Raw genomic sequence first — 18,361 nt, 5'->3', positions numbered from 1 at the left:
GGAGGGAAAGATCATGACATCAAAATAAAAGAGAGACTTATTGAGATGGGGAGGGGATATGATGGAGAATGGAATTTCAAAAGGCAAAAGGGGGGGGAGAGGGAGGGCATTACCATGGGATATTTTTTATAATCATGGAAAATGTTTAAAAAATTGAGAAAAAATAAAATTAAATTAAATTAAAAAAAATCAGATTGCTGTATTATGAGCTCTCCTGAAAGTTAAGGAAATTAAGCTCTCCCACAGGAAGGCTGGCTCCTTTTGGGAAGAAGTCCTCCAGGTCTCTCCTGGATGATTTCTGGGTATCCATGTGGCCCAGACATGTGGTCCCACATTGCTTGGAAACAAAAAGTTCAGGAAGGAAATCCCCCCCCCACTTTCATCTCCTTTCAAGTTTCTCCACTAGGCAAGCAGAAAAACTGCAAGCTGGCTTTGAAAGCACTCTAAGGCGTCTTGGGTCAGGTGGTGGGCTCATGCGTGCCTAGACTATGGCGTCTTGGCCCATACATGCGTCATGTGTTTGCCTTCTTCTCCAGCAGCCTCCTGGCAGTCCCGGGGGGCCCCTCTATTCCCAGTGGCCCCTCCCTTCTTTCCCCTTGGGGTAGCCAGAAGGCCAGCAGTTGTCTCTGCCATTACCTCCACATGTACTAGACAGAACCCTGGCTCCAAGAAGTGGCCAAAAAAAGGTCATGTTTAACTAAAACCTATGGTGAACTAAAGTTTTATGTAAATTATGCCATACTTTGTTACATGATATCATAAATATAATTACTGAGTTTATGTTCTAGGTCAACTTTAACTTATACAGAGGATTAGTAAAAACAACAGAATTCTCTCTTTTATAATTTGTAAGGTATTTTAAAATTAAAAAAAGGTTGATATGTCTTGTTACTTAAAAGGAGGCAACTGACCTGACTTCTAGGCCACGCTGCCTGAAGACAGAAACAAAATTTGCCTTAGTTACTCCTAATAAAATCATTTCCAAGTATGTTATTGGTATTATGACATAAAATTATCTTTAATATATACTACTTAGAATTAATCAATTTGGTGTATTTTCTCTTATTAGTCGTATAAAAAAGATGGCTAATTATGGGGTGAGATGAGTTGATTGAAGAAAGTGGGAAGGAATTTTTCAATGGTGGACATAGAATGCTCATTAAAAGTGTTTTTTAGTGGTACTTACATCAAAATGTTGACATATGTAAAGATGTGCGTGTGTAGGAAAGAATTTTCAGGCTAAATCTAAACACCATGCCTAAAGTTAGAGATTTTTCAACTGTTTACAAACCCTTAAGGTACAAAAAACTAATTTTCAGGCTAAAATATGTTGGGATAGCTTGCTTAAGCTTTATCAAATTTAAGTCAAGGGTTATATTAGAATTTAGCTGGACCAGATTCTACTCTATTATATGTAAAGTAACTGTCTCATTTTTGACGTCTTAAGTCCAATGCTTATAACAAAATTAACTCTTAAGACATATTCTCCACTTTTGGGTACAGCCTCATGCTCAAACAATGGTCCTCATCTGAGAAAAATAGTTTCAATGTTCTCTGGGTAACTGGTACCCACACAGCTATCTGAACTAATCAAAGATGTTTTCAAACACAGGTGTTAAGACTTTATACTATCTTACTTGTCCTTTTCTGACAATTTCTACGTTAAATTAATTACTTTGTAAATTAATTGGTATTGTTTTCAAGACTGGTAACAGGTTCTGCCTGTATTATAACTGTTAGATATTCAAAGTGCAAGATGCCCCTACTTTCTATACCTCAGACATATGGCTTATGCTGCCACAGGTGAACTAATATTAAAAGGTAAGACAAAATGATTTTAGAAGTTCTCGTGCCATTTTTAAAATCTATTTCAGTAACCAAATGTACTGTATTTATACATACATCCAGGTTGGTGTAACTTCCTTTCTAACTGTGTTAATGACCTATGTAGAAGCCAAAGCCAAAGCCATTTGGCCCTGACTCATCCTGACAGACAGAAAATACCAGTAAGCTATAGGGTTACTCCTGGGTCCCTAAAGTCTCTTTGGAGAGCCATTAGTGACCTCAAAAATTAATCCTTAATTAAATTTTGGCTATCTGAATGGTCTTAAACACTCAGAGAAAAATGTATCAAAGATAAAAAAAGTTCCTTAAATATCTGAATGGCCTATTAAGTAATACAAGAGCTTTCCAAGAGGGGAAACAAAGAAGACCTTAAGGCATCTTTTCCCCATAGTTCAAATTCTATAATACAGAAAAACAACTATAGATGTCAAAAGGGTTATTTTCAAATCTAGAATATATAAATAAGTTCTGAGACCAAAAAAAAAAATTTGTACAGGGTTTAATGACACCCAATGGCTCTCTATTTTCACAGTTAAATGTTGTGTATATGTTTCTGATAACTCTACTATTTCATCTGTTTTACAAGTCATTTCGCATACTACTGTGCCTCTGATGAAGAGTTCTGGAAGAAAAATCTCAGCCAGCTCATGCTCAGATGGTCCTGAGACAATCCAAGCCTATCTACCTAGATTCCCTCAACCACTAAAAAGATCAGTTTGCTGTGCACTCAATTCTCATTAACTCCTTGCTTTTATTCTTTCTCCCCAGTGTTCTCTTCCAAGACTATCTTCCTGCACTCTGGGTGCAAGAAGAATAGTTTTCGAATATTGCCTTAGAATAGTTTAGAATAGTTTCCCTCTCTGGGAGAGACACTCTGTCACAAGCCACAACTTTTGTGTCCCATTCATCAGGAAATAGTAAGTGATCTGACGTCTTCATCAATTGTCCTCTAACAGCACTTAGAGTGTCTTTTCATGAGAGGGAGGGATAAAGAGGGATAGAATTAAGGTGACTGGACCCCTGAAGGTAAAAAGGACAAGAAAATTTTTCTTATCTCTTGCCTAGTTCCAAAGAACTGCTTTTCCATGTGTGTACCACATGTGTGTGCCTGTCCATCTCTAAGCCAACCAGAGCTAAATGCCTGCTCAACATTTCCATAATTAGCACCAGTTAGTTGTGTCAAGACCCCCGCTCTCCTTTGGTGCAAAGGAGTAATCACCCCACGCATAAATATTTCCTATCCCACTTATTGTTCCCCAGTCTTGATTGTTTCACAGGTATATCCCTATCTGAACTCTGCCTGGGCCAACGAAAAGAGATTTTCATCCCTCTCCTGGTGGGCCTTGGCATGACACTGTCTCTGGGTGCCTCTAGTGACCAACAGCCTCAAATCTCTCCAGAAACAATTGAACTTTCTCCTGGGTGTGGTACTTCAAAACTGTCTAGTCTTAGATCTCATTACTGTTGAACATTGGGGGGGGGGAGGGCATGTATGGTCTTGGAAAAATTATATATATATATAGTTAACAAATCAAATGTTGTTAAGCTGCTTGACTGCTACAAGCCTGAGAACCCCACTACCTGGTTTTATAACCCTTTTGTTACTTGGCTTCTCCCCAGCTGCCTCCTTACTATAGGAACCCTATTGCTTGTAGTCCCCTGGCTCTTCAAATTTCTCTGATAACAAATAACTAATATTGGTAACATTGCTACTAATCAGGTCCTTGTACACCACCTAACTCTATCTGGATCTATGGTAAATTATAAAGAACTCATTTATGATAACACTGCCCCATTATAAAAACAAAGGGGAAGTTGTCAGGTATTGTCAGGTACATGCTGGAGTCTTTAGGAGAGGGTCCTGAGCTGTCAGGCATGGCTAAGGACCTCCAGGAAGCCACTCCCTTTCTAATCCCAGCACACCTGAATTTAGTCTTTGCCCATAGCCCTATGACCTTTGGCCTGTTACCTAGGAAACTTCTTATCAGCCAGCACCTTCACAAAGCCTATCCCCCTGAGACCCTAGATCACCTGACCCATCACCCCCAAACCCCGCCATTGCCTATGTGCTGGAATGAATGTCCCCATATGCTAATTAGGCATCAGCAAGGAACCTTGTACATCCAATCCCCTTAGGACCCTCAACTACTTATAAAACCCATTTCCCTGACAATAAACTGAGAGAGCTAGTCACCAAAATTATCTCCCAAAAGTCTTTAGTTTTGCACACTCACCACCCCAGTTGCCTGGGCGCCTTTGGGGGGACCACGGCTGGTCCCAAAGCGAGGACCCAGAAACCCCTACCAAGTGGACTCTCCACTTGGCAAACAATCTTAAATATCAGAAATCAATTTATTACTATCTTCCTTAAAAAAAGGAGATTAGGATGGAATGCAGCAGTTGGTATAACTTAGTTCTATTATTATTTAGAATTAAGCAAATATGTAATAACTGAGAAAGCTCATCTGTGCCAAACAAAAATAGAAGGTAAATATTTGTAAAGATATATTATTTTTTTGGTATTCCAATTCCCCCCTTCCAACTGTACAACTTTCCCAAGCCTTGATCGATAATAGAAAGTGAAATAATGTTAAATTGGGGTTGTACAAGAGCATACAGATTTTATTAACTCTATGTATTACTGTGAAAAGATGCTGTGGGGATACAACTTAGTGGTAGAATCTTGCTTAGAATGTGCAAAACACTGAATTTTATCTACACAGCAAATAAATATATAAATAAAATATGAAAAAAATTAATAAATGCAGCCAATTAAACAGTCACATTCTGTATCAGAATTTTTATTTTTCATTTAAAGTACTTCTATTGCTTATATATTTATACTTCTTTATATATAAATATAAGAAAGAAAAACCAAATAGTTAAGGTATTTGTAAAACTCCTATACATTTAGAATCCAACTCTTCTATCAAAAGCAATGAGGAAAAAGTAAACACAAATTTATGTTATTTCCCTCTCAAAAGATAAATAAGTAGCTTCCAGAGTCTTCTCTGAGTGGGGTTGCTTATTTAAGGGGAAGGGAGAGATGACTTTAAAATGATATTCATGCATTTTCATTTATTCTTTAGACATAGAATTAAGGGAAAGATCTAATTAAGAAATACACTAGAGAGATGGCTTAGCAGTTAAAGTGCATGCCTGCAAAGCCTAAGGACCCACGTTCGATTTTCCAGGTTCCACATAAGCCAGATAGACAAGGTCAAGCACACAAGCACACAAGGTCACACATGCACACAAGGTGGTGCATTTGTCTGGAGTGCAATTACAATGGCTAGAGGCCCTGGTGTGCCAATTCTCTCCCTCTCATTCTGTTAGGCTTGCCTTGAAAACAAAAACAAACAACAACAACAACAAAATAAATAGCTTGCATGTGGTAGCACACACCCGAAACTGTAGTACTCAAGTTACCAGGATCACTTATACAGAAAACTAAAAAGCTCTCAAGAGACACTAAAAGAATGAAGAAAGTGAAATGGTTATGAATAACTCATCTTAGAAGGCATTCCAGGCTAAGGAGATGCCTCAGCTGTTAAAGGTGCTTGCTTGCAAAACCTGATAGACTGGGTTTGATTCTCCAGTACCCACATAAAGTCAGCATGCCACAAAGTGATGCATATATCTGGAGTTTGTTTATAGCAGCAGGAGGCACTGGTGTATCCACAGTCACTCTATCTCTGTTGCTCTCTCTCAAAAAAAAAATTTTTTAAGGGCATGCCAAGTGCTCCTATTTTAGTCAAGAACTGGATTCAAGTTACATACTTGACACAAGTTATTGTGAATTTTAATTAATTAATTAATTTATTTGAGAGCAACAGACACAGAGAGAAAGACAGATAGAGGGAGAGAGAGAGAATGGGCGCGCCAGGGCTTCCAGCCTCTGCAAACAAACTCCAGACGCGTGCGCCCCCTTGTGCATCTGGCTAACGTGGGACCTGGGGAACCGAGCCTTGAACCGGGGTTCTTAGGCTTCAAAGGCAAGCGCTTAACCGCTAAGCCATCTCTCTAGCCCGAATTTTAATTTTTGAAATGCATTTATTATGTGTATTTAAGAAAAAATGAGAATGAATGAGAACAAGAGCATGCCAGGGCTTCTTGTCACTGCAAACAAACTCCAGATACATGTACCCACCACTTTGTGCATCTTGCTTTACATGGGTACTACGGAATTGAACCTGGGCCATAAGGCTTTGCAAGCAAGCAAATCTAACCACTGAGTCATCACCTCAGCCCATATAATTTTTAAAATTAACTTCCTACATTAATCTGTGACAAACTGTTTCTTTCTTACAGATTAGGACAGGTCTTTTTCCAAATTCAAATCTGGAATGATGTGATTAACAAAATGATAGATGGGAAGCATAAATAAAATGTTGTAGATCTTAAATCAAGTATTTTATATTTATTTATTTAAAGAGAGAGAGAAAGAATGGGCATGACAGGATCTCTAGGCACTGCAAAAGAACAACAGATGTATGTGCCACTATGCGCAACTGGTTTACATGGGTTCTGGGGAATGAAGCCTGGGTCCTTAGGCTTCTCAGGCAAGCACCTTAAAATCACTAAGCAATCTCTCAAGCCCAAATCAAGTATTTTAAATAATACATTTTAGAGGCAAGTAGGGAAATTTACACCACTCTAAATGAAAAGATACAGTAATTGTTAACAGAAATGAACAAAAAGACATTTTAAAGAAGAGACCCACTCTTCTTTAAATCTGGCCTCTGCTACTGAGTTTTTTTCCTTCTCACACAGAAACCCAAACATCTGTAGCTAGGATCCACATATGAGGGAGAACATGCGGCACTTGGCTTTCTGGGCCTGGGTTACCTCACTTAGTATAATCCTTTCCAGATCCATCCATTTTCCTGCAAATTTCCTAACTTCATTTTTCTTTACCACTGAGTAGAACTCCATTGTATAAATGTGCCACATCTTCATTATCCACTCATCATTTGAGGGACATCTAGGCTGGTTCCATTTCCCAGCTATTATGAATTGAGCAGCAATAAACATGGTTGAGCCGGGCGTGGTGGCGCACGCCTTTAATCCCAGCACTCGGGAGGCAGAGGTAGGAGGATCGCCGAGAGTTTGAGGCCACCCTGAAACTACATAGTGAATTCCTGGTCAGCCTGAACCAGCGAGAGACCCTACCTCGAAAAAAAAAAAAAAAAAAAAGACAGACAAAAAACATGGTTGAGCATGTACTTCTAAGGAAATGAGATGAGTGCTTAGAATATATGCCCAAGCTGATCTGGAACTCACTTTCTAGTCTCATGGTGGCTTTGAACTCATGGCAATTCTACCTCTGCCTCCCAAGTGCTGGGATTAAAGGTGTGTGCCACCATGACTGGCTTTTTTTTTTTTTTTTCCAATGTAGGGTCTCACTCTAGCCCAGGCTGACCTGATACTCATTTTGTAGTTGCACCCATTATTTCGCTCTCCCTTCCTTCTTTCTATCGCTCCCAGGCTGTTCTCAGACTCACAGTGATCCCCCTTCCTCTGTCTCCCGAGTTCTGGGATTAAAGGTGTGTATCACCACACCTGGCTTAGAAATCCAATTTTGAGATTGACCTTAAAACTGTGGCAACTCTTCTGCCTCAACCTCTGCAGAGCTGGGATTATATGCACAAGCCACCATGCCTGGCTGAACATGTACAAATAGGGGAAAATCTAAGGCAGACCTCAAAAGCTTACAAATTCCATTAATAGGAATTTATAAATGGTGAAAACCTTATGTAAATATAATGCAGTATAATCCAGTCCCCTATGCCAGGCATGGTGGAGAACCTGCCATCCCAGCATTTGGAAGAGTAGAATAGGAGAATCATGAGTTCAAGACCAACGTTGGAGAGATGGCTCAGTGGTTAAGGGGCTTACTTGAAAAGTCTAATAGCCCAGGTTTGACACTCTAGTTCCCACGTAAAGCCAGATACACAAAGTGGTGCATGCATCTGGAGTTTGTTTTCAGTGATGGCCCTGACATATCCATTATCTCCCTCCCCCTCTCTCTCTGTTTCTATCTGCTTGCAAATAAATAAAAATATTAAAAGTAAAAAAATTAAAAAAGAGTTGAAGGCCAGGTCATGTAGAAAGCTATGTAGAAAATGTGAGGCCTGTTTACATTACATGAACTCTGTCTCAAACACAAAAACAAAGTATTTGTTCATCTATAGATCTATAATACATCAAAAGTAAATTCAATGTCCTGATATAAAGGGAAAAAAAGGTGTGTCTTGGATGTTATTGAACATACAACATATTCTCCTTTGTTTATCTGCCATAGATGCTACCTAACTAAATCTTGAAAAAATTTTAAGAACACACTTTTCAGTATAAAAATGTGTTTGGTTCAAAATTTATTCTTAATTTGTTTAACCTAGCCATAATAAAATACATGGGTTTTGCAAACTTAGGCATGTCAAATTCACGTTCCCTAAAAGGCTACAGAAGATGCCTAAGCCGCTGTAGACTATATTCCAACATAAAAGGTGTAGAGAATTTGTAGAGTAAAACTATTCTTTAATTATTTTATAAAGATAGAGTTTACACGGATCCTGTAGCAGAAATTCAAAGCCAAACCTTGGAAAACAATTTGTTAAACTATTAAATTCTATGACATCATGGAATCTCAGAGCAAGAGGGTCTCTACTTACCACTTCTTCCTTGTTGTCATTCTTAAATGAAGCTTCTGTTTCCATGGGTGTATCACTATGGTCTCCTTCCACATTCTGCTTCTCAATTACAGATGCGCTGGCCACACTGAAGATCCCATGGATGTTAATACGAACTTTAACCTTTACTTTAGAGCTGTCACCATCAGACTGTGGGAAAACATTCTGAATAGTGAAGTTTCCTGAAGGAAAAAAAGAGCTTTGCTTGGTACAGATGAAACTCAAAAAATCTTTAATAATCTGACATCTTTATGATACATGTAAATTCTGATTAAATCCTGAATGATTACTTTGAAACAGGTACTTTTGCTAAGATGATGTTTACATCATAACAAACTTGGTATTAGTACTCAAAAAGATGAGTAAAAAAGCTTCCCCATGTCATTGATGCCAGTAAAACCAAGGATAATCTTCTTCAAAGACAATATATTATATCAATTAATAATATTGAGGCTATAAAACAAAGATAAACAATATCTAATTTGTAAGTCTGAAAACATACCATGTATTTTTATGCAGTAAACTTTATAAAACATAATCACTAGTAATTCATAAACAATTTCAAATATTTTTAGATTTTTCCTATACCAAAATTAGAGATATCTAACAGTATGAGAATACCAAGCAAAATAACAGTAAGAGAGTTTGGCTGACCTTATGTATGTTATATTCCAACATTCATATGCTGAAGTTCTGTCCTCCCCAGAACCTCACCCTACGACAGTATTTGTAGATAGGGTTTTTTTGTTTTTGTTTTTGTTCTTTGAGGTAGAGTCTTACTCTGGTCCAGGCTGGCCTGCAATTAACTATGTAGTCTCAGGGTGGACTTGAACTCTCAGCAATCCTCCTACCTCTGCCTCCCAAGTGCTGGGATGAAAGGCATGCAATACCACGCCCAGCTAATAGGGGTTTTTAAAGAGATAGTTAAAATAAAATGAAGACATTAAGGTAATCCCTAATGCAGTATGACTGTTGTCCTTCTAAAAGGAGAAATCTGGAAAAAGTCCTATATACATGTGACTGAGAAGATGGCCACATACATAACAAGGAGAGGGTCCTTCCTTTATAGCCCACAAAAGGACCCATACTAATATGCTCATGTCAGAGTACTAGCTTCTACAATTGAGACAATTTTTTTTCCACTTAAAAAATATTTTATTTATTGGTGAGAGAGAGGGAGGGATGGAGGGAGAATCAGATAGGGAGAAGAATGGGCATGTGCCAGGACCTCCAGCTACTTGCAAATAAACTCCAGATGCGTATGCCATCTTGTGCATCTGACTTTATGTGGGTACTAGGGAATCAAACCTGTGTCCTTAGGCTTTGCAGACAAGTGCCTTAACCACTAAGATATTTCTCTAGCACTCCCCCCCACTTTTTTTTTTGAGGTAGGGTCTCATTCTGGCCCAAGCTGACCTGGAATTCACTATGCAGTCTCAGCAATGGCCTTGAACTCATGGCAATCAACTTACTTCTGCCTCCAAGTGCTGGCATTAAAGGTGTGTACTACCAAGCCAGGCAATCCAGCCCCCCCTTTTTTTTGAGGTAGGGTTTCACTCTAGCCCAGGCTGACCTTGAACTCATGGCAATCCTCCTACCTCTGCCTTCCAAGTGCTGGGATTAAAAGTGTGCGCCACCATGCCCGGCTCCTTTCTTCTTTTTTAAACCATCTAGGCTTGTGGACTTAATACAGAAGCCCTAGTATACAAGTGTAACTTCAATAACTTCTACTGCTTCAAGTAAAATACTTAAAAATATGTTCTCTTGAGGCTAAAGGTACTTGCTTACAAAGTCTGCTGGCCTGGGTTTGATTCCCTAGCATCCACATAAGCTGCATGCAAGATGGGTGTTCATGTGCAATAGCAAGAGACCCTGACACACCTATACACACACATAATTATTCAAATAAATACATAAATATTAAAAAAATGTGTTCTCTCACTTTTAGTCTCTTTTTTATCTCCTTTTTTTATTTTTATTTTTAGTTTTTTCAATGTAGAGTCTCACTCTAGTCCAGGCTGACCTGTAATTCACTATGTAGTGTCAGACTGGCCTTGAACTCACAGTCATCCTCCTACTTCTGTCTCCCAAGTGCTAGGATTAAAGGCATGTGCCATCATGCTCGGCTCCTTTTCGTCCCTTAATATGTAAAATTTTAAATTTTATAATTATTTTTCAATGCTGTTATCGTATTCTATAGTAAATCATCTGAAAAGATTGCAGTTAAAGTTGGTATTACAATTTTCTCTTCTCACTTTTAAACTAGTACAGTAACACAAATGCCAGTGGTTACCAGTAAAGTTTCCAATCAATCAGAATAGTCAGTGTGATGGCACAATGTCAATTGAACTAAAGTGCTCCTACATAAGAAATAAACCTTGACACAAGCTTTTAGGACAATTTTAGAACATTTCAGATGTAGAAGCCAATGAAAGTAGAAGGGATTATTTGGGAAGATGAGGGATCAGAAGGATGAGAAGATAATGGGGTAAAGCACATTGAATATAAATGTGTGAAATGTCATAATAAAACCCATCATTCTGAACAATGAATATACACCGATATACTGATAAAAATATGCAAATCATCTGGGTGTGGTGGCACATGTCTTTAATCCCAGCACTTGGGAGGCAGAAGTAGGAAGATTACTGTGTGTCCCAGGCCACCCTGAAACTACATAGTGAATTGAATTCTAGGTCAGCCTGGGCTACAGTGAGATCTTACTTCAAAAAAAATCCTCCAAAATCCAGGACTGGCTTAAATGAAATGCTAATTTGTTTCCTTGCTTTTACGTATTGTTTATAAAAGGCTTAGCAAACATTTATGAAATTTTAAAATTGAGCTGGTTTACCAATTCGTGAATCAGGATAAGGCACTTCATGCAAATTAGTATAAAATGCTTCCAGTTCAAATGGTTCCTTCTTGTGGAAAGTTATAACTTTTGAGAATGGGGCAGGATGGTTCTTAGAGAATACTTCACATTCCCTAAAATGAAATGGGAAACACTTAAAAAAAAATTGCCTAGGAATCTAATTACAGAATCTATTTCATGAACAAGTATAAGAAAAACAAGTATAGGTACTGCTATGAACATGCATTTACACAGTGTATGACATTTCTAGAATGTCTCATACAGTAACACACAACTGTACACTGATAAAAAGAAAAAAAATAGACAACTGCATATTTCAAGGTCAATATGTAGGCTTTTTTTGGGTCACATTTGGGGACCAAGTCCTGCCCATCAATTTCTAAAATACTTGCCTCATTAACACTCTTTATTCCAGCTCCAAAAATAAATAAATAAAAGAATCTTTGGAGGGGCTGAAGAGATGGCTTAGCAGTTAAGGTGCTTGCAGAAGAAATCTAAGGACCTAGGTTTGACTCCCCAGAACCCACATAAGCCAGATATACATGGTAGTGCATGTGTCTGGAGTTCATTTGCAGGGGCTAGAGGCCCTGGTATGCCCATTCTCTCTCCTCTCTCTCTGCGTCTCTCAAATAAATAAAGTATTTAAAAAAATATTTGGAAATACTTTTAAACTTCCAGAAGGGTAAAAAATAAAGCCCCAACTAGGAATGGTGGTGTGTCCTTTACTTAGATTTGCCACTGTGAATTGTTTACCTATTTTTCTCATCATTTGAATGTACAGACTCATGTCTGTAAGTTTTCCCAAGCAAACTGTAAGTGATACATATGTCCTGGTTTTTACCCTTAATACTTCAGTGTACTTCTGAAAAGGGACAATCTCTGAAAATTAAAAAATATACATTTTTTTATTTAACAGAGAGAAAGAGGGGGAGAGAGAGACAGAATGGGTACACCACGGCCTCCAGCCAGTGCAAAGGAACTCCAGACACATGGGTCACCTTGTACATCTAGCTAACACGGGTCCTGGGGAATCGAACCTGGGGGCTTTGGCTTTGCAGGCAAATGCCTTAATCGCTAAGCCATCCCTCCAGCCTCAATCTCTGAAATTTTTGTTTATTTTTATTTATTTGAGAGCAACAGACAAAGAGGCAGGATTACACACACACACACACACACAGAGAGAGAGAGAGAGAGAGAGAGAGAGAGAGCGCATTTACACATGCATGTTAGGGCCTCCAGCCACTGCAAACAAACTCCAGATGCATGTGCCTCCTGTGCATCTGGCTTATGTGGGTCCTGGGGAATCAAGCCTCAAACCAGGGTCCTTAGGTTTCACAGGCAAGCACTTAACTGCTAAGCCATCTCTCCAGCCCCAATCTCTGAATTCCAAATCCCAGTTGATAAAGCAATTCCCTTTACAGTATTTTCTTCTCTTTAGTACAAAAAATTTTACAATTTACATAGTGATTCATATTCCTGAAATAGGTCAGGAGTGCTTCTGAATATTTATAGTGGCTCAGAAACTCAGTTTAATACAATGTATCACCATCCTATTACCTTTATCATGCAAAGTTAAAATACCATACATTTATGAAATGTTGAAATGTTTCCTCTTTATTTTAAAGAACCTATTTAATACTTCCTTCTTTCACACTATATTCATTATGACATATGTACTTTTCAATTTACCTCCCTATATATTTTTTGTGATTTTTTTTTCTTGATCACTTATATCTGTAAATGAAATTTAGCTGTTACAAAACCTATCTTTTTTTTAGATAGGTTCTCATTCCAGCCCAGGCTAACCTGGAATTCACTCTGTAGTCCCAGGCTGGTCTTGAAGTCACAGTGATCCTCCTACCTCTGCCTCCCAAGTGCTAGGATTAAAGGCATATACCATGCCCAGGTGCAATACTCCTTGACACAAAGCTAATATTAAAATAAGCCATTCAGGGATGAAGAGACGGCTTAGTATTTTAGCATTTGCCTTTAGCATTAAAGCATTTGCTACAAAGCCTAAGAATGCACGTTTGAATCTCCAGTTCCCATGTAGCCAGATGCACAGTGATGTAAAAATACAATGGCGCACATGTGCACAAGGGAACACATGCACCTGTAGTTCATTCAAAGTGGCTGAAAGGCCCTGGCATGCCCATTCTCTCTTTCCCTCTCCCTCTTTCTTTTTTTGCTTAGTTTTTCAAAGTAGGGTTTCACTCTAGCTCAGGCTGACCTGGAATTCACTATGTAGTCTCAGGCTGGCCTTAAACTCATTGTGATCCTCCTACCTCTGAATGCTGGTATTAAAGGCCCCTTAGCTGGGCACGGTGGCACACGCCTTTAATCCCAGCACTGGGGAGGCAGAGATGGGAGGACTGCCGTGAGTTCAAGGCCACCCTGAGACTACACAGTGAATTCTAGGTCAGCCTGGGCTAGAGTGAGACCCTACCTCAAAAAAACAAAAGGGGGGGTGGCAGGCAGACTATTTTAACTGCAAATTTTGATTTTTTTAAATATTTATACATTTATTTATAATGAAATTATTGTCTAATTATTTACAATATGTAGGAAAGCAGGGAGTAAGTTTGTACAAAGCCAGCCTGCAAAGTATTCAAATGTGCAAAAATGACAGTTCAGTTTCTCAAACCACTCCTGACCGCAGCCTAGCTCCTTCACTTTCACACATGGGTAACTGATACAAAAAAAGTTCTTTTGGCAAATCTGTACGCCAAAAAGGGCAGGTTGCATCACGGTCATTAAGTCCACCATCCTAATGTGTCATGGCATCTATGTAGCTACAACCTGCTCTGAGAAACAGGTCACCACATTTCACTTCTGTGAAAAGTTCTGACAGGTCACCATGCTTCACTTCTGTGACGAGTTCTGACCACCTTTTCAGTCAGTTTCCTTTGATGCGGCTGAAGCCAGGAGCATAGGAGGTCAGTGACAACAGCAGTGGCTATCTGAGACAAATATGCCTAAGGTGTCAACGTTCAATCACCCCAATAAAAAGACATAATGGAAAAATTACTTCATTTTCCTCTTCATGTTCCAGTTGTATATAATTTTAAATTAGTAAAATAGCATTTTCCAAAGCAGAAAGAATCCAAAATGAAACAGGGATGAGTTCTTAGAACTGTAAGTACTGAAAGGAAAAGATGACCTTGAAATCATTTCCCCACTAACAAACAGTAAGGCTTTGTATATAACAAGTTATTATCAAAATTGACCCAACAGTATTAAAATACAAACAAAACATTCTCTATGTCAAAATTGAGGCTATTTGTTGGGAAAAGGCTAGACCAGGCAAACAGGAGAATAACCTTGTCCTGACACATCTCTGGACAAACACATTTCACCATTAAAAAGCTTGAGACAAATCTGTGATTCTAAGTAAATTTGAACAGATACAATGCCACTGCAGAAATAAGAATGTTTTTAAAAGACTAAAATCCCTTTAAGACGAGACACTGCATCTCTAACTTTTTGCAAAGGTCCAAGATGGCTCTCCGAACAGGCCCCAGAGTCTTGTTACATCAAATGCATGCATTATTGCTAAGAGTCAGAGCTGTGTTCCACTGTTTCCTATGGGGCCATCCAGAAAGGCATCTGCTGTTTGGCTTGCGGCTGGGAGGACGGGTACTGATAGCCCAGACTCCAGCCCTGTGGGAAGCTACTTGCGTTTTTATGACCGCCATGTTCCTCCTCTTCATCAGATGAGTCTGCAGCATAAGCCGCTAAGCCAAATGCCTTCTCTGTAGTTTTCATCTTCTTGGCTGGATAATCATGGCTTCCTGTTAAGGCCCCAGACCCATTCCTTTCATCAGACTCTGCTTTTAAACCAGTCACTGGAAAGGCTGGTGGAGGCATCAACTGCCTGTCCCTCTCTCGCTCTTTGCCTGAGGAACTTGCGGGCTTTGATCCCGTGCCTTCTATCTCATTCTGACTGGAGAAGCCTGTACCTGGTATCCAAGTAGTCCAGATTCCCGTTCATCGGGCAGCTCCTCTGTGAATCGTCTCTTCTGTGCTTGGGGCTGGGTTGGGGGGGGCCTGGGGCTGGGGGCCAGCCGGCAAAGCGGTCCTGACGGGAGCAGCAGGAATGAAAGGACTCATCGGACTCTGTCCAGTACTAGCCGGAGGCTGCACTTGTGTTATTGGGTATTGTGTTGGCACAGGTGGCACTCCAGTAGGTAATGCTGGCAAGACTCCAGGTGCCAGTGAAACAGCTGGTGGCACTATGCTTGGTAATCCATAAGGAGGTTGAACTGGCTGCTGAGGAAGAGGAACAAGAGGGTAACCAGACTGATAGCCATTGTCTGGATAATATGGTGGCTGAAGAGGGATACTACTTAGAACAGAGGGTTGTGTATAGCCTGGCAAAGGCACTGCAGTACTGATCTGATTCACAAACCGGGAGTACTGGCATGAACTGTTTGCAAGAGATTCTCACAGAGCTTCTTGGCAGCTGCTAGGTCTTCCGGTTTGGGATGACTGATGTAGATATACATGGGCTCAAAAGCTTCTTGGCCTGAGGGTGGCTCAATGCAGCCAGAACCTTTGCCCCACAGGAAAACTTTGGCACCTGTTTCAATTTGAATGTGTTGCAAATAGGAGCAGCCAGGACCTTCCACCTTCTTAACATTGAAAGTGGGCACAGCATGTTCTAGACCCACAAATAATTTATCTTGAACATAATGCATCCCTGACTGGAATAGAGGTTTCTGGCTAACAGCAGGAGATAGCTGGGTGATCGGTGCTGGCTGGTGGTAGACAGTGACTGTCGCCCCATTAAAAGTCGGACTTGTCCCTGTGGCGGCCTTCACAACCCCATTGGTGATGATTTCTTTGATTCGGTTTACAGCTCTGTCCACCAATTCCCGTGTCTGGCCCTGAACATGAAGATACAATGGATGATCCCCTGGCCCAGCTTTAGCCTTCTCCTCGGTTGTCATGAACCTCCCTCGAGTAGACACTGCAGCCCCACTAAGTCGACTGATCTCATCTTGAGTCTGTCCTCGCGTCGGCAAATTCCTACACGTGAGAGGCACATCGTTGATTTCTACTTCGGCCACCACCAGGTCATCCTTGCTTTTATTGCTAGTCAGGCCTTTACCAGGAGCCTGAAGCCGCCAGCTGCAGGATGGGTCGCGCTCCCCGCGGACATGGCAACGGGCACGGACTCCGCCACCCGCCAACTACCCTGCCGCCGGCCGCACGTCACTTCCGCCTTCCCATGCCCCCGACGCGCGGCCGCTTCCCCCAATTTTGATTTTTGATAGGGAAGCGAGGTATTTACATGCTGGGCAGTTTATGTAGAAAGAAATGTAAATGTCAACAAAGCATGAAAATGTTATATAACTTACAAGTCAAACAACTTTACTAACAAAGTAATAAGCATTTTTACTATTCGCATATTAAATTTAAAAGTATAGAAAAAATGAGCTAAGACAAGCAATCAATGTTAATAAACTTCTTAGTGACTAACTTGGCACTATTAATCAAAATAATACATATACTCAGGCTCAACAATTTCATTCCTATACTACTTTATAGCAAACACAACTGTACAAGGCTGTGTATACAATGATATATGTTTAAAAATATTTTCTTTTATTTATTTATTTGAGAGTGAGAGAGAATGGTTGTACCAGGGCCTCTAGCCACTGCAAATGCACTTCAGATGCATGTGCCACCTTATGCATCTGGCTTACATAGGTACTGGGGAATTGAACCTGAACCCTCAGGCTTTGCAGGCAAGGGTCTTAATTGCTAAGCCATCTTTCCAGCCCAACTATGTTATTTTTACTTAAAAGAGAAAAATACAACTTTTTTTTTTTTTTTTTTTTGGTGCTGAGTACTGAACCCAGGGCCTTGTGCTTGCTAGGCAAGCACTCATCCACTGAGCTAAATCCCCAACCCCTAAAAAATGTTTTTACTAGTTACTATGACATACAAAACCACTGAATAGTTACTGTCTGCTGACATGGAAAGATTATACACAATATCTTTTTAAAAAATATTTTTATTTATTTGTAAGCACAGAGACAGAGAAAGAATGGGTATATCGGGGCCTCTAGTTGTTGCAACCAACTCCAGCTGCATGCATCACTTTGTGCATCTGGCTTTATGTGGGTACTGTGGAATTGAATTTAAGTTGTTATGTTTTGCAGACAAGTGCCTTAACCACTAGCCTTGCACTGGAGCTATGAACATGACCCTTTAATTACAGCTACATGCTTTTTCTTTCTTTTATTTTGTAGATATTCAAAGAATAGCCCTGTACCAGTTACACTAGCTATTAAAAATGGTTGCCTCTAAAGCACAGAGGGTGCGGTGGAAGTCTTGTCAATTGTATGCTTGCCTTACAGACATGAGGACCAGAGTATGATCCTTAGCATCCATGTAAAAATGTTGAGAATGTTGACATGTGACTGTAACCCCAGTTCTAAGAAGACAGAGATAGGATGATCTCTGGGGTTCACTGGCCATCCATCTAACTTACTTTTTTTTTTTTTTTTTTCTTTCAAGGTAGGGTCTTGCTCTGGCCCAAGCTGACCTGGAATTCACTCTGTAGTCTCAGGGTGGCCTTGAACTCACGGCAATCCTCCTACCTCTGCCTCCTGAGTGCTGGGATTAAAGGTATGTGCCACCATGCCTGGCTCATCTAACTTACTTTTTGAGTTCCAGGCCAATGAGAGACCCTTGTCTAAAAAAAAAAAAAAAAAAAAAAGGATGGATTCCAGGGACTAGCATCCAAAGTTTTTGTCCCCTGTGTACACATATACACACTTAATCATTATATCTCTAAAAAGTAGCTAAAGAGAACTGGGAAATGGCAATGGTTGTCTTTAAGTTTTCACACTTGTACACTACAGTATTTATTTGAAAATAAGCGTGTTTACTTCTATAAATGAATTAACAAGTATGTTCATCATGGTTTATAAGTTATGTATTA

General features: G+C 39.8%; 1 protein-coding gene and 1 pseudogene across 1 annotated transcript in view; both read right to left on the bottom strand.

Annotated features, from left to right (window-relative positions):
* Positions 1–18,361, bottom strand: part of Hspa4l (heat shock protein family A (Hsp70) member 4 like) — a 75,392-nt gene that overhangs the window by 22,489 nt on the left and 34,542 nt on the right. Inside the window, exons 11-12 of the mRNA XM_045130947.1 lie at positions 11,389–11,522; positions 8,520–8,719 (exon numbers count right to left, since the gene is read on the bottom strand). Of these exons, the coding sequence (XP_044986882.1) occupies positions 8,520–8,719; positions 11,389–11,522 (334 nt within the window). The remainder of the gene's footprint in view (positions 1–8,519; positions 8,720–11,388; positions 11,523–18,361) is intronic.
* Positions 13,978–17,808, bottom strand: LOC105943930 (annotated as a pseudogene).

Source organism: Jaculus jaculus, chromosome 12 (genome assembly GCF_020740685.1).
Source record: "Jaculus jaculus isolate mJacJac1 chromosome 12, mJacJac1.mat.Y.cur, whole genome shotgun sequence".
NCBI lineage: Eukaryota > Metazoa > Chordata > Mammalia > Rodentia > Dipodidae > Jaculus > Jaculus jaculus.
The sequence above is the reverse complement of the archived record's forward strand: the minus strand, read 5'-3'. Positions and strand labels throughout refer to the sequence as shown.